At 44.6% G+C, this 17,705-nt stretch overlaps 1 protein-coding gene across 1 annotated transcript in view; it reads left to right on the top strand.

Moving 5' to 3' along the window:
* Window positions 1-17,705, top strand: part of LOC308280136 (voltage-gated inwardly rectifying potassium channel KCNH7-like) — a gene marked incomplete at both ends in the record, with an annotated part of 206,348 nt that overhangs the window by 145,698 nt on the left and 42,945 nt on the right. The window contains one exon of the mRNA XM_080720398.1: window positions 2,549-2,974. Within this exon, the coding sequence (XP_080576524.1) occupies window positions 2,549-2,974 (426 nt within the window). The remainder of the gene's footprint in view (window positions 1-2,548; window positions 2,975-17,705) is intronic.

Below are 17,705 nucleotides of genomic sequence, written 5' to 3'. Positions count from 1 at the left end.
TTTTGACGGGCGGGGCGGGTCTGGTTTTGATTTTTTAATAATGACGGGTAACGGGCGGTCCACGGATCTGATTAATGACGGGACGGGCGGGCGCGGGTTGTCAAAATTGGACCCGTGCAGGGCTCTGCCCCGTGGTAGACCAAAGACCAGATGGAAGGATTATATGTCCACACTGACGCCTCGGTATACTCCCAGAGGGAGTAGAGGAAGTTGCTCAGGATAGGAAACTCTGTTGGAACTGTTACTCCCGTGACCTGACTCCGGATAAGCGGTTGAAGATGGATGAATGGACTTACCCTACCTTTAAGTGGCCCATGATTCTGCTGAAATATTCATGTAAAAAGTTATCCGGGGACAGATGGTGATTGCGATACCCGGGCCTTCAAGAATATATTCCGTGTCTAAACTGATCACAGTACAAGGCTTGTCTTCTTCCTTTCACACAGTCCCAACCTGGGGTTTCTTCTCAGGGTTTCATTACATGTTCCGATTCCGAACCGACTCAGCTGTCTCTCAGCCTGAAGCGCAATATCACGGCTTTCAGAACCTGCTTGCATTGCAAGAGTAATCTAAGGATTTTGTCACGGTTACAAGAGATAAGGTCGCTGATCTGAAAAGCCTTCAGTCTCGCAGTGTATACTAAAGTATCTAATGCTATAACTGGAAGGGGGGTTGTTTTCATTCATTACTTACCAGGCAAAGCATTTGTTTTGTGGAATGTGAAAGTTGTACTTTTCATATGCTGTTACAGTATGTATTGAGGTACTACTGAGGTGCTGTTGCTGCAGCAAACAAACTTTAATTTGCATGCTATTCATCCTTTTGCTTTGCATTAATTGTACTCACTAATGTCTTAATGTAAATGGAAGTCCATTACAGCATACAAGTGTGTTTATTGCGTGCTCATAAACACAATATCCGCATGGTTTCACTTCAACCTATAATTTTGTTGACTTAAACAGCATTTCAGTGGGTCATGTTTAAACATTCATGTGCTTTTCAACATTAGATTTGCATCTATGGAATGTATTCTACAATATGATGTGAAGCCGTGGTATAGTTCCTGATATTGTTAAAATACAATTTCAATATTTCCACTGAGGTGAATTTAAATACCCGACCCAGATCAGCTTAGCTCAGGGGTCGGCAACCCAAAATGTTGAAAGAGCCATATTGGACCAAAAAAACAAATCTGTCTGGAGCCGCAAAAAATTAAAAGTCTTATATACATAAGCCTTAAAATGAAGGCAACACATGCTGTAAATGTCTATATTAGCTATATTAGCCTACTATCAAAATGACGTATGACATAAGTAGGCTACAAATACATAATGAACATTCATGATTAAATGTTTATTTTCCCTGCAGCGCATCCTGGAGAGAATGTTGAAATGTAATATTTATTCTACAAATTTTTACAGCATTGGAAAATATTAAGAATGTTTGTGTCTGTCCTCCTACAGAAACCATATTAAAACAAAAAATATATTTTTCCATTTTCATACATTTTTGAAAAAGCTCCAGGGAGCCACTAGGGCGGCGCTAAAGAGCCGCGGGTTGCTGACCCCCGGCTTAGGTCAAAATGACACAATTGGTCATACTTTAGGAACGGAGAGAATGGTACAGTCCATCGTACTCAATTCATTATCATGACATACAATACGTTGCACTAAAACAACAGCACTAAAAGCAATAATAGATACTGTACATTTACAGGGGTGGGTGGGGTCAGAGGATGGAACTCCCACACAGGTCTGTGTCATAGCACTCTCAAATTGTGTTTGATAACAGAGCAAAGAGTGGCCAAACAGAATGTTTAGGATACAGATCTGCAACACGTCAACGCAACACTTTTTATTTGTTATATTTAATTTTTTTATTTCACTCTGTTGCTGTAATTTTCAATTTACAAATTAGACATTTAGCAGACACTATTATCCTGCTTGCTGCCAAGCATTAAAATCTTCAATGTCTTCCATTGCCAGAATCTTTAGATTCGTACCTTTTAATGTGCACAATGTGCACGGGTCATGCACGGATAATACACGGATGATGCACCACACGTGTGCACGTCATTCACAGCTTTCAAACAAAAGAAATCTGCTAGGAAATCCGTTCATGCATTCAAAAGATATAGGCTATAGTGTTTTCTTCAAATGTAAACAAACATGGATGCCATGGGAGCTTCCATGGGCTGTTCTGGGAGTCAAACATGTATTTCGCGATCGCGATCATGCCCAAAACGGCCAACTCGGGAAACTCGGGCTTGGCACAGCTATACACAAACTCGGGGAAACTCGGGGTTGGCACCATAAGTGTTAATCCAGAGCAATTTACAATAAGCTAGGACGGCACAACAAGGTAATACATTAAATGCATATAAGTTAGAAACCTAGGTAAACCAAGAAGAACCTGTACAATAGGATACCAAGTTGAAAATGCAAAATGACACATTTTGCCTTTGCATAAGCCTGTATTGTCATCGAGGGTAGGCAACTTGATTGAACTCCCACCTCCCCTCCCCCTGCCCCTCTGTCTCCCCCTACAGGTCCTCTCGCTGGGGGCGGACGTGCTGCCCGAGTACAAGCTCCAGACCACGCGCATCGACAAGTACACCATCCTGCACTACAGCCCGTTCAAGGCGGTGTGGGACTGGCTCATCCTGCTGCTGGTCATCTACACGGCCATCTTCACGCCGTACTCCGCCGCCTTCCTGCTCAACGACGTCGAGGAGCAGCGGCGCCGCGAGTGCGGCTACTCGTGCTCGCCGCTCAACGTGGTGGACCTCATGGTGGACATCATGTTCATCGTGGACATCCTCATCAACTTCCGCACCACCTACGTCAACGTCAACGAGGAGGTGGTGAGCGCGCCGGGCAGGATCGCCATCCACTACTTCAAGGGCTGGTTCCTCATCGACATGGTGGCCGCCATCCCCTTCGACCTGCTCATCTTCGGCTCGGGCTCGGACGAGGTAAGGGCTGGAAAGTAACTAAGGACGTGTACACTCAGGTGTTGTACTTGAGTACACTGTTGAGGTACTTTTACTTTACTGGATTATTTCCAGTTTTCTGTACTTTTACTTCTACATATCAGAGGCAAATGTTGTACTTTTACTCCACAACAATTATTTGAAAACTTTTAGTTACTAGTTACTGTGTAGGCTTTGATTATTATTACAAAACATACCGTACTTTAACCACTTCCACCCTATACATTTCGGCATTTGAAAATAGTTGATCTACAAGCTCACAATGCGTTGTGAGTTTGTAGATCTGCTATTTCTACTTTTAGTATTTTAAGTACATTTCGAATTTCGCACTTTTACTTGTAACAGAGTATTTCTATATTGCAGTATTGATACTTTTACTTAAGTAAACAATGCAAATACTTTTTCCGCCACTGGGCTCGGCTGATCGGAATGTGGTGTTACGACTCGGCAGGCATTACGTTTTTGTAACATTTAGTTGTTCCAAGCTTTGTCTTTACAGATATATATATGTTTTTATCCTGGCAGGAAACCTATTGCATTCATCTCTGTCCTAGCCAGATACTGTATAACTATGTTCCCTTAGTAGACCACTAGCATGGGAGGCCATATCTGAGTGGATAGAGTCGCCGAAGGTCACTGTTTCGACCCTCATCTCGGCCAGTCTACACGTCAAAGTGTCCCTGAACAAGACACTTAACACCTAACAGCTCCCCCCATGCACTCATCTCAGCTATCTGAGCAGCATAAAAGCAACTTCCCCTCTCCTGGGGCTCAGAAAATATTCACCTTTATAAAAAGGACACCGGGTGAATGCATATTAACTCTTTGAGCGCCAGCGCCCTCTAGGGGCCAAAGAATGCCAGCGCATCTCTCATAGGCGAGCGCTTTAGCTTCCAGGACTTCAGCTTCCAGGACCTGACGTCCTCACGTTCATGCACGGCATGGAAATGTCCCGGATGAAGATGCTAACAGAATGGCTATTCCCATTTTGTCATCTAAAAGATCATTTTTGGGCGATTTCGCCGTAAATAAACCTCGCGCCGCTTTCCTAAAACACAAAAAAGAGATATAAGCCTTTAAAGATGCGGTCTTTCATTGGATTAGGCGGAGATTGGCGATTGCGTTCGCAAATTACGGCCGGCCGGGACGTTGTTAGCTTTCGGCTAGTAGCTACAAAAATCAAGCCAGGCTTCAGAAGGCCTCTTATCATTTTATTCATTTAATTAAATAAAGCCGAACTACTTCGGGATCGGCACACTCGTGTACTCATCGGAAGCGGCGCCGAACATCGGGTGAACATTGGGGAGCTCAAAAATGTATTTTAAACCATTTTTAATGGAATATATCGTCGGACAGAGTAGAACGGCTAGCTGGCTAGCGGCTAGCGAGCCAGGACCACCCACGACTCTACAAGCAGCTCGGGGTAAGTGAATTAATAAAAAAAAGATTGTATTGGATTGAAATAAAGCCGAACTAGTTCGGGATCGGCACCAGATGAGTTAACTTGAGTGGGCTAGAACAGTGGTTCTCAACCTTTTCAGGCCGTGACCCCTAACATAATCATATTTGAACTGAGGACCCTCACCACCCTGACAAGCACTTGGAATTGTCTGAGTTGAGGCATTACACTTTGTTTGACCATATTGTGAAAATATTAGATCTCAGCAGATCTCGGTTCCATATTAAAATAGCCAGTAGGTCGGCTATTTTCACAGTTTTTGTCCCCTATATTATTTGACAATTTGGATAATGTTTGACCAGTTTTTGAAGCGGTGAAAGCCGCTTCCAAGGAGTGGCTTTGTCTGTCCCGTACCAGTTTTTTTGAGGATTCCCATAGATTCTCAAGGAGTGAGAATGTATGTCCCGTACATGTCCCGTACCAGTTTTTTTGAGGATTCCCATAGATTCTCAAGGAGTGAGAATATCTGTCCCATACATGTCCCGTGCATGCAGAATTGAGGATTGGTCAAGCTTCACATGACAATTTGGCCCTCCAGACAAAATCATTCAGAATTCAGAATTCATAAAAGTATAGAACTAAAGCACATAGAAAGTATAGATCTAGAACACAGAATGTATAGATCTGGAACACTGATTTCAAAGCTCTAGTACACATAGAATATAAATTCACCGCTTCACTTCGAACTGAGGTTTGATTTTTTTTCTTTCCTTTTTATTTGTTGAGATATTAAAAAGGTCTTACAAGTCCTTACATTTTCACTTCACTGTCATCTGGGGTCACCCCCTCCCCCCACTGGGATAGAAAAGCACAAGTTCTAGTGTTCCCTTAGCCTGTCCATCCATCTATTTTGTGCATCTGATCTATGTATACAGTATGTCATGATTGCGAGTTGACATACAACCACTTAGCTAGACTATTAGCTAGCTTACTATGTTGGTACTGATGATTACAGCCACCGTACCGCCGCTGTGCCCTCTGCTGCCCCTTCTCCCCAGCTGTGCCACAGCACCCACAGCCAGGGCAGGCTGTCCGCGCCCGCCGGAGAGAGTTCCCGGCCTGTTCATCTCCTGAAGCGTTTAAACAGCTAACCCAATCTGACGCCGGCTTGTCACATCTGCTCTCTTCCCCCCTCCCTGCATTCATCAGAGCCAGACTGGAGTGGCCCGCGGAGCACTCCAAATCAGTTAAAATGTCTCCAGCCCCCTAACCGCTCGGCTTATGAGAAACTGTTTTGTTTCTCGCACATCTTGAGGGGGATCGGCAGGCCAGATTATTATCTAATAATGTTCAGCGAGAGCAGTTTAGAGGAGGGCCAGGCCCAGTGAGTGAGTTCACTGCTGCCTCACCTGTGCCGACGAGCACTTGCATACAATTTGTAGCGCATATTTAATCCCGTTTTGCTGTGCCAGGAGGGCTAGCCTACAACACTTGCGTAGCTGCAATTGTCACCGGTATGTGCCTCACATTGTCTTGTCAATACCTTGTGACTGGGCCAGTAATATATATATATATAGTGTGTGCCTCACACCAGTTATATGAATCTCTTATGTCGTTGTTGTTGGGTAGAAACTTTGCGTTGCCTATTATGACAAAATAGGGATAACCAATGAAAAGCATTAACAAGTGCTTGTGAGTAAATACTATATTAAATCCTTCGGAACACAGTTTTGCCCTGAAAAGTAACAGTTTTGGGCATCCTAGGTTTCCACCCGACAGCGACCATACTGTATGTATTTCCATGACAGACCATATGCCCACCACGTTTGGGCAATGGATGAATCGGCTCTTCCTGGCCCCATGCCCAAACCATCCACAAAGTTTCACACAAATCCAATCAGAACTTTTGGGGCCCGATATCCTGACAAACAGGTCAGATAGACAAAACAGACAGATGGGAATGGGTTGTAAACATAACCCCCGTTAAACTTCCTGCCCGGCGGAAGTAAAAAGCCTTGATCCAGCACAAAATATCCCTCACCAGACATGCCGGGCCCGGGGAGAACAAAAAGATGGATGGTCCGCACAGAGGGCGAGGGCCCCGTTGTCAGCCGTGCCGGCTCGCAGAATCATCATTTACCATTAGGTGAGTGGTGCTGTGAGGGACCCCTGGGTGGAGGGCTTGGCAGTGAGTGGCAGACAGCGAAAGCAGAGCAGACACTTGAGAGACACGTCGCCACCGCGTACGTCCCTCGCGCACAGCACCAACCAGCTCACTAGGGTGTGTGTTCTTCTGATTATAACACTCCATGTCCGACGCGCATCGAGCGATGGGATGTGAGAAACTTTATTTAAAGGACAAAAGGTTTCTTCTTTTAGGTTGTCGTTTTTTGCGTGTCCTGTCTCTCAGCGTGTCCTGTGTTACCTGCGTTGGGCCGGGGGATCCTGAAATGACACGGCATGTCCTCGGCCAGTGAGCACACTCTTCGTGTTTTTGGGTGTGCGTTATTTTAGCTCACCACACCGGGGGGGGGGGGGGGGGGGGGGGGGGGGTACTATTTTTAACGTAATCTCAAGGATCTGCGTTGCCTGGAAACCATCTTGAAGAAGATGTTAAGAACTTGCTGATTTGCCAGCTTGATATCTCCCCCGGGATGCATTTAAATCCGAGTCAGTGAAGGACTTCATCACAAGCTGACTGGCTTGCAAATAAAGAAAAAATAAATAAAGAAAAAGAAATAAAGAAAAACTAGGTACTGGATTTTCCTACGTACATAAAGCTCATCATTTCAGTGATGTAGAAGAGATTATTCCATTTGCACAGGCTGTTTAAATTTGACTTGCTCCATACAGTACGTGCGCGAACTGAAGGCAAGCTTATTGTACAAATCCTCCCTAAAACAAAAACCATGTGTTGTACTTATTTGGAGAGTGACTTTAAAAACCACTTGAACCCTAGCTTCCCTATTCTGGGGCTGGCATTCGGTGAAAATAATAGTGATGATATGTAGTTTGAAGGCCATGGACCCCTTAGCTGAGAGAGAGATGAAGCAGGGACCCCCACTACTTGTATAAAATTGTACTGCAGATTAATCTTTTTCATCGATTTCATACACTTGTTTAACAGCACTATCACTATTGTTGTATAACTTCATATTTTTTGTTCACGTGTATTCTCTGATATTTACCCACTTAGACTAGTGGTTTACGAGGCTAACTTAAACCCTCAATACTACTAAACTAAGCTACCTGGTCTATCTCCCCCTCCACACCAGTCTCTTTGCCGAAAATAGTCTACAAGCTCACAACAACGTTTCACACTGCTGCGATGCGTTGTGAGCTTGTAGATCTGCTATTTTTGGCGAATGTTTCCCCAGAATAGGAATGCTTGGGTTCCAGGCTGGACTTTTTTGCTACCACCGCGCTCTGACTTGACTGGTGCTGTGTCCTCTTTAGACCATCAAGTATTCATAGGAAAATGGATCGCACACAGTGGCAAGAGTTACCTTTTCTTTGTTTTATTACATAATTAGGATGAGAAACAAACGTTTCGGCTATCCAGCCTTCTTCAGTGTATCTGAAACTGCAGGGTGTATGCTGTCTATTTAACAATTTTGCTGCCAAAAAAATACCCCTTTGTACCCCTTCTCTGCCATGCCCGTAGAACCCGGAGATTTAATAAGCTTTAATTAAAAACATTTTTTTTATCGAAGCGGAACTAAAATAGGCCGGAACTAATGCTCCGTGATCGGTTTCTACACGGACACATTATTGAGCGGACCACTTATCATTGAGCCCCTGAACCGGAAGCTGATGGTCCGTCGTCTATTTTGGCCCGTTAGCTTTCTGTATAAACTCCGCGGCTTACAGATGGAGAACGGATTGATCAATTGAAAAAATTTCAACGGATTTGAGAAGCTGATGGAATACGCGAACACACGATGCATAGCAGTGTCCGATCACGCACGATGGGAACTGAATGAGCGCCCACGTTAACAGGTAGGAGAAGCCGGCAGTGAAAGACATAGAGAAATCTCCGGGCTCTACGGCCGTAAACTAAGAATGAGTTAAAGATGCCGTGACAGGTGCCCAGGTGGACACCATCAACAAATCACACATAGATGTGTAATAAGGCTGGGAACTTCCAGCATTTGCCCCCCTGGTAGTAACTCTGAGGACCCCCTAGGGATCCCAGACACCCTGTTGAAGACCCCTGGTGGAGAGCAAGCAAAAACAGAAGTAGAACCCTTGGGAATCCAGTCAACTAAGTACAAGGTTTAAGAAGTGGTAAACCTCTTAAACACTATTTGTTGACCCAGCTTCTATTTCCCCTCTATACTCAAAAATAGCTAATCTACTGTACAAGCTGGCAATGCATCACAATGTGTTCATTGTGTTGTGAGCTTGTAGCCTAGATAGGGTTAGGCTAACCCTATCAATATATGATATCAATATATAGACCTTGATATTTTCATATCAAGATCCTTTATTTGTTGGGTATTTGAGCCACGGACCACGACCACCACTTGATGAGATTTAGCCTCTCAGACCCAAAACGTTGAATATTTTGTTGTCGTTGGGTAAGAGATTTTGTCCACAATTCCATGCTGTGTTAATGTTGCTGTGTTGATGTTGGTACCATAGGAGAGATAACAGGCAAACCTTGATCAAAATAACAATTCTTCTACATTCTCTAATAGTGTAGACCTCTTCTAAATTAAGTAATGCAGATGTTTAACAATAACCTAACTATTGAGAGCGTAAAATGAAACCAAATGGACCTCTCCAAGAGTTAAAGATCTATTAAAGGTCCATTTGGTTACCAACTCTCCATCATTTAGCTGGGGACCACCTGAAACCCCCTCAAGGACCACTGGTGGTCCCCAGACCACTGGTTGAAAACCACTGACCTATATGACATGGCCAGAAAAGGGTTCATGTATTGTCTGTGAAACTGACCTTGTGTACTTTTGCAGTGTAAGGCAATATCATACATATGACAATTTGGTCACAGACAATTTTTTATGGGTCGCGAGTAAATATCCCTTTTTTCATTTCCATTTTTTTTGTAATATTTCTAAAATAAAAAAGATGTTCCATCAATTGTATAAAAGAAAGAAATAGCAGATGTGGTGCGTTGTGTGCTTGTAGATCGACTATTTTCACTAGTTTGAGTCACAGGGAGACATAACGTTTCTCAAATTGGGATGTGATCATGTTTTGCTTCCCTTGACATTGAATAATGGACTCACTTTGACAACTCGCACGGAGGAGCGTCTAATTTAGTAATATGAAGGCAGTCTTCCCTTCAATACTCTCATTAATGCTGTGAGTTACTGCTGACTCATGGGTACAAGCTTAATTACATGAGTCCACATCGTTAATGACGCGGCTCTGAGACGCACCTTTTGATGACATCAAAAGATTAGTCTTAATTGGATTTTGAACTCTGTGAGATGTTCACAAAGTGTCCTTCCCTCCAAGATTATTTATTGCGACCGCCAGGTTGCAGTTACTATCAAAACCTCCACCGGCTGTCAGTAAGTCAGTCAGTCAGTCACTCCTACAACTTTTGCCCTAAAATCACACAAATCGGTAAACACAGGATGTCCAGAGTCATGTCATCAACATGGATCCGTCCCATTTAGCGCCACTATCAGGCCGATTTTTACATGCGACCTGACGGTCGCTTATCTCCCGATTATGGAGTCTTACTGGTTTATTTAACATGTCACTTTCCCCCCCAAAAAAATCTAAAGATTGGCTATTTTTGCTATTTGTCTGTTTGTCTATTATTTTAATAAATCAAATCCTGCTTCCCACAATCAGGGGTGGACTAGGCATCTGGTATACCGGACATATGCCCGGTATTATTTCTTGCCACCATTTTAGGATAGTTACAGTAATTTTTGGGCTGGGTGGCCCACTAAAGATTTTCAAATACTCCAGTAAAGTAAAAAAAAAAATACCCCAAAGTTGTACTTGAGTAAATGTAATTAGTTACTTTACACCACTATACTTATAGGATGAATTAAATGCAGAGAACACATTTCACTGTATAATGCAAATATACATGTACTGTATATACACATATACAGGTGTCGCATACTGAAAATAGCTGGTCTAAGCTCACAACAAACAAAGACGTACACTACAGTACGTGAGCTCGTAGATCTGCCATTTTCAGTGCAAAACACCTATTGTTAGATAACCGACTTTCTCAGATAACAGGTGCTGGAGAGAGTCGGGTTCGGGTCTGACACCACTACAGGTCTTTTCAATTGCAATTAGCTGATGCTCACTTCTAAACAGCAGGGGCGTCACAAGGGGGGGAAAAGTGGGACAGGGTTACTAGGGCCCAAGGTGGAGGGGCCTGGAATTATTTTATACTTTAGCTATTGAAAAATAGCAGATCTACAAGCTTGCAGCGCGGCACTGCTATTTTTGAAAAGTCGTGAAAATGTGTGCAAATCTTTGAATATATTATGTGATTGCGCATCACTGATAGATATGTAATAAGGCTGGGAACTTCCAGCATTTTATGTATATTTTTAAGCAAACATTTGTAACAAAAATATTGCTTCTGGGGGGGTCCTTGGAACTAAATATTTTGAGATGGGGGTCCGTGGCCAAATGCATATCATTTTGGGGGTCCTTCACATGACACACAGTTTGAGCACCACTGACATAGAAACATAGGTTTTTCAAAAAAAACTTAGAAGGATTTGAAATATTCAAAGACTTTTTCACGATTTTTCAAAAATAGCAGATCTACAAGCTTGCAGCGCGGCACTCGGTGCCGCGCTGTGAGCTTGTACATCTGCTAATTTTCAATAGTTAAAGCACAAAATGAGAGTGAATCCTTGTACCCAGGGCCCAGAATTTGGTTTGACACCCCTGCTAACCAGAGTGTTAACATGAGCCTTGACCACAGATCTTGACCACAGATACTGCAACAGGACACAGGGATACTCCCTGACCGGACACGGATTCTACCAATGACGTCTGTTTGTGGGTAACCTCCAATCGCAGGCTCGCTTTCTCCGAAAACAACACATTTAAAGTCAGAGGCATCATTTCGGGGGAACAAAAGGTGTTTGCAACTGTATGGCTATGTCATGTCCAAAATAGAGACACTAGGTTGAAAGTGACAAGAAAGATAGGCGGCAATGCCAAACTTTGCACACACACTCCTTGGCTGCTGCTAAACCATGCCTCATTTCTCACAGACCCTGCCTTGGGATTGCCTGTGAGCCACGAAAAGCGTGACTCAGCATTACTGTCTCTCTTTGTAAAAGCGCTGTGAGCTTGTAGATCTGCTATTTTTCAACAGTTAAAGCACAAAATGTGAGTGAATCCTTGTCCCCAGGGCCCAGAATTTGGTGCGACACCCCTGCCCAGGAGAACAGGCCAAGTCATGTTGTGGACCCATGCGAGCAGGAATATAACCACATGTGAGATACTGACAGCTTGAGAAACAATATGAAATCCGTGTGACCTTTCAGTCTCGGGGAGTAAGCCAGGAAAAGCGTGACTCAGCATTACTGTCTCTCTTTGTAAAAGGTTGACGTTAACAGATGGCGCAAGAGAAAGCTGATACACCCCCTCCACCACCCAACCGGGATATATTATAGCCACCTGCTTAATGGTAGCTTCTCCAAAAAAGAGAATAGAAAACGTATAGACCCATTCCTCTGCTAATCTCTGAATTTAATCAGTGTGTGCGAGCGTGCGCCTGTGTGTGCGTGCGTGCGTGCGTGTTACTATGAAAAGTTACTATGAAATGCTCTATCGGCTGTCAGTACATCCGTCAGTCACCTGCCTTCTAAAGTTTGTGTATGCGACGTGACGGTCGCTTATCTCCCGATTAGGGAGTCTTACTGGTGTGAGTGTGTGTGTGTGTGTGTGTGTGTGTGCGTGTGTGTGTGTGTGCATGTGTGCGTGCGTGCGTGTGTGAGTGAAAGTTTGTCACCTACCTGAAAATGTATTTTCTGTTTAGAGCTGGAGAGACAGGGAGACCCAGACCTCTTGTGACTGAACAAACACACTATAGCAGTGGTTTTCAACCTGTTTACACCGAGTACCACCTCAGAAAATATCTGTCTCCCCATGTACCACCATAATAACTGATGTTAAGAGACAGGTGCGTAGACCTACCCCATCCTATTCAGCTAAATCAGCTACGCACATTCGACACAGGAGGCCAATTTATTCCTTGAATTCATGGTGATCTTTTAGTTTTTTTTTTTTTTTTGGCATTCGTACAGTATGCTGCTGCAGATACTCGTCAGTTTGTCTAATCAGCTGCACTGATATTTCTAACGTGATTAATCCGTTCTCAAATGTTCTATTAAAGTCTAGGTGTGATGCCATGTCATGCTCCATTTCAGCACACCTGGAGAGCCTATTTCAACCATTTGCTTGGTCAGAAGATCTACCTGTAGTATATCGTCGTTGTCGGGCGGAAACCTCGTATCTCCAAGTTTCAATTTTTTATGTTTTTTCGTAAAGTAAAGCCCTGCTTCATCATACAAGGCCATAGCACAAAAGTAGTGAAAACAGCAGATCTACAAGCACACAACGCCTCGCACCGCGAGGCGTTATGTGCTTGTAGATCGGCTGTTTTCACTAGTTTAAATCGTTTTTAAAATGATAAATGCAAAACGAACGGTTTTGGACATACACACAACGACGATATAATATAAATATTTCACTCCACTTATGTATTGTTTTTTTTTTGGGAGACTCCTCTGTGTACCACCCGAGCGGGTATCAAGTACCACCAGTGGTACATGGACCAGAGGTTGAAAACCACTGCTCTGTAGCTATGACTACTATCAGAATATATGCTTTAACCTACCTCTGCCTCATTGCTTTGCTTTTTGTTTTGTAATCCCAAGCTTTGATCTTCTTTTCAACCTCATCTGTATTATCATACATACATACAATATCATCATAATATCAAACATAATGATCAGGCCAGAAATGCATGATCAAAAGGCAATGCATATATTTAATTCAGTCTGAACAGAAAACGAAACATCACCAACACTGATAAAAATGAATGACCAATACCAGTAAGACTCCCTAAATCGGGAGATAAGCGACCGTCAGGTCGCATACACAAACTTTGGAAGGCAATGGTCCAAAAATGTCCAAAAATGTGTCTTGCAAGAATCAGCCTCATGGTGGTGCTAGAAGAGGGCCATGTGAGAAATGAGGCATGGTTTAGCAGCAGCCAAGGAGTGTGTGTGTGCAAAGTTTGGCATGGATTGGGGCAACGTTGGCAGAGATATGAGTAGGGGAAAAGTGTGACGGACGGACGGACGGACGGACGGACAGACTGACTGACAGCCGGTGGAGGTTTTGATAGTAACTGCAACCTGACGGCGATAAAAATGAATGACCAATAACAAAGATAGATGCACGGTCCCCCCACCCACCCGTCCAACAAATCAAACCGTGGGTGGGTGCGCCAGTGGGCATCTTGGCAGTCAAAATGTTCCTTTTTGTGGAAGCCACCACTTCATCAAACGGAAGTCGTGGCGGCTCTCTTCTCTCGTCTCCTGCCATGACCAATAAATAAAGCTCATAAAATGCCAGCCTACAGGAAAAAAAAACAACCCACAAATCCTCCTGTCTGGCCTGAACACCTTTTAATACTGACAAATGTACTCGTATTTTCCTCCTCCGACCCGTCAGCGAAACGACCGGTGGAGTAAACACGCCAGTCAGAGGAGTAAAAGGCCGCGAGGAGGACCCGCGTTACGGGGTGATGATTTCCCAACGGATGCCAATGTTAATTGTCAGGCTCCAGGGAGTGTGTGTGTGTGTGTGTGTGTGTGTGTGTGTGTGTGTGTGTGTGTGTGTGTGTGTGTGTGTGTGTGTGTGTGTGTGTGTGTGTGTGTGTGTGTGTGTGTGTGTGTGTGTGTGTGTGTGTGGGGTTGGTGTCTATGGCAGCTATTAGCGTTTCCCTAAGTCTCACTTATTGCTTTTGCAGTGTCTAGCAACACTAATCGACGCAGGGACTTTGTGTTATACTGTAGTTGTCCAGCGTCGTGTTGCAACCCCTGTGTGTATGATAATTCAGTCAGGAAGGAAAACGGGAGATGCCAGGATTAGATCACTCTACCCTGTGCGTGCGCGTGGGGCCGTGCGCACGCATGTGTGTGTGTTTGTGTGTGTTCGTGCGTGCCCGTGCATTAGAGAGACCGCTCAGACGCTGTGTTTTCATCTTCATGCTGAGCGGCTGTGTGAGCTCTGTCAAAGGTTCCCCGGTAGTGACAGTTTGACTCTTGAGAACTCGTTTATCCTGCTGCTCTTTAGCGTTATCGCCCTTCCTCTGTGTGTGTGTGTGTGTGTGTGTGTGTGTGTGTGTGTGTGTGTGTGTGTGTGTGTGTGTGTGTGTGTGTGTGTGTGTGTGTGTGTGTGTGTGTGTGTGTGTGTGTGTGTGTGTGTGTGTGTGTGTGTGTGTGTGTGTGTGTGTGTGTGTGTGTACAGTGTACGCGTGTGTCTCCTTCTATCTCTCTCTTCCACTCTCCCTCTCTCCCTCTCTCTCTCTCTGTTCGTGTTCCTTTCATTTGGTCATTTACATACCAATCTGCTCCACCAGAAGCCCCGTTCCGTGGTGACATTACATGTTTTTTTTTTACCCCGACACAGCGCCGCTGGCACTGATTGCAGACTGACTGACACTCAGTCATGAGATGTGTTTGCAGGGACGTGCAGAGAATGTTAGAGAGGCAGGGGCTGACATTTCTAAAAGGGCCCCTTGGTGAAAATATTGAAAATAGCTGACCTCCAAGCTCACAACACGTCGCAGTTCAGTACTTGATACCACACTAAACTAAGCATAAAAAACGGCAATACTGGAGACGTGGCATACGGCATTGATTTCTACACAGTGGGGGCAATTCTTTCAACATAAGATAATGCATTTAGTTCAGGAGAGTTTGGACAAGGCAATTCTCTTGAATGCTGTCTTAGTTATGGCATGGAAAAGGGGATGCATGTTACGAAGGCTTTCCACATCCTCTGGCTTGTTACCTACTAAGTTGGTATTGGACTCCCATATATGGAGATTAATATCATCACATGGATCTCCATGTATGGAGCTGGCTGAACCTCCACGTCTGACATCACAGACTCCAGGTATGGATATAGCTGACTCACTCTGACATCACAGGAATGACTCGGCCCACTCGCTAAGCGAAGGGTATATAAAGGCCCGCATTCCCCGGACAAGGCGAGATCCAATCGCGCTCCCCAGGATCTCCCAACAGGACCCTTCTCAGGACAATGGACAACAGGACACCGGACACTGGACAACAGATCTTCAACTCTACCTTACAAGACCATCCACAGATCTTCAAGGACACTCCAACATCAACCAACTCATATTCAGTTCCCAAGATCTGGCCTTACAACCCAGATATCTTTGTACCGCACAAGGATTTTGTCTGGAGGGCCAAATTGGCATGTGAAGCTTGACCAATCCTCAATTGGTCAAGCATGCACGGGACATGTACGGGACAGACATAAATTGACCATTCAGATGGGCGGGACATGTACGGGACAGACAAAGCCACACCTTGGAAGCGGCTTTCACCGCTTCAAAAACAGCATTCATGGTCTGGAGAGGGCACTTTTCACAGACGGGTAAAAAGGGCAGGGGCTCCAGCCCCCTTTGATGTCTATGTGTGCACGTGCCTGCTGATGGCAGACTGACTGACACTCAGTCGTGAGATGTGTTTGCACCCGGATAAAGTGGCTGTCTGGAGAGCACGCGGCTGTGAATAAGATTAAGCCCTCCCGTAGCCATGCCACATATGTTTACCAAGCTGTAAGCCTGTTGAACCTCTCCCTGACCCAGACCTTCTGCTCCCAGCAGCTCCCGCAGGATCATATCCGAGGAAGACAAACACCTTGTTCATTTCGTTTAGTCGCCCCCCAGATGAATGATTAAAATGTAGATAGTGACTCTTGTTAACTGCTACGTGTGTGTGTGTGTGTGTGTGTGTGTGTGTGTGTGTGTGTGTGTGTGTGTGTGTGTGTGTGTGTGTGCGTGTGTGTGTGTGTGTAAACTGTGTGTGCGTGCGTGCGTGCGTGCGTGCGTGCATGGGTGCGTTCTTGGGGTAATGGGAGAGGATGAGGGCGGTGGTTGGTGATTGAAGTTGAAGTTTATGCCCAAAATGACTGCATACATACAGGTTCTGTAGATTGTAGAAATATTATATAAACTAGACTGCACTCTGTCGAGGTGCCAACTTGTCTCTTGTGCACTACGTTCGGTGCTGTATGTCTGTCTGTCTGTTGAGGTGCCAACTTGCGCCTTGTTATTTATATCAGGTCGCACCATAGAGGATAGCCCCACCCCCAGCTATTCATTTCAATGCAAGTTGCTCAGTGGCGTTTTGAAGCATGCGGAAGTAGCTAATTCAGGTGCATTGTGTGGGGAAATTGGCACATCTGGATTTGCCAAAATGTGTTACGTTGAGACGTAACACGAACATCGTCACATTACGTCACAAACATCACTCGACGTCCATTGAACCCTGTTGTAGAACCCAGTGGCGCACTCTTATGCTCGTACATGTAGCCCCCCCTGCCTGTTGTTCCAGCTTTGGCCAGTAGGGGCCGGCTGCTTCAATATTTACAAGCCGTTCTGGGGTCGCACTTGTTGGTGGTGACGTCACCAAGTATGCTGGTCCCTCATTGGCTATTGATGGTGACGTCACCAAGAATGCTGGTCCCTGATTGGCCTGATTGGCTGTCATTGAATAGGTGCCGGATCGCGGGTTGCAAGTGTAAAGTGTAAATTAAAGAAAAATGCTGCAGCCGAAAAGGTCTCTATTTGGCCTCTAATGACCAAACAGCACTATTTTAATTGACAGGGAAGGTCCCAGATCCAATCAAATAGTGAAGTGAAGCAGTGAATTTTCATGTGTTCTAGAGCTATGAAATCTGTGTTCTAGATCTATACATTCTATGTCCAATACTCCAGCTAACACCACTCCCAGATTTGGTGTTACCTCCACACCTCAATTGCACCTCATTGGCTAAGGGCCCTGCCTTTGTACTGTCTGCGACGGAACTCACTATATAAACAACTGCCTTTATACTGTCTGCGACGGAGGTCACTATATATATATAAATAATGAAGATAACAGTGTTCTCGCCTTTCAGGCAAGCCCACAATACTGAGGATAACAGTGTTCTCGCCTTAGAGGCAAGCCCACAACAATAACATTGTTGTAAAACTCTTAATCAAATAAATTGTTCTTTATTTCTTATGTTTGCCAACGTGACTATATT

The sequence above is a fragment of the Nannobrachium achirus genome, assembly GCF_963921795.1.
Source record: "Nannobrachium achirus genome assembly, chromosome: 24".
Lineage (NCBI taxonomy): Eukaryota > Metazoa > Chordata > Actinopteri > Myctophiformes > Myctophidae > Nannobrachium > Nannobrachium achirus.
Note: the sequence above shows the minus strand (reverse complement) of the source record. Positions and strands in the feature narration are given on the sequence as shown.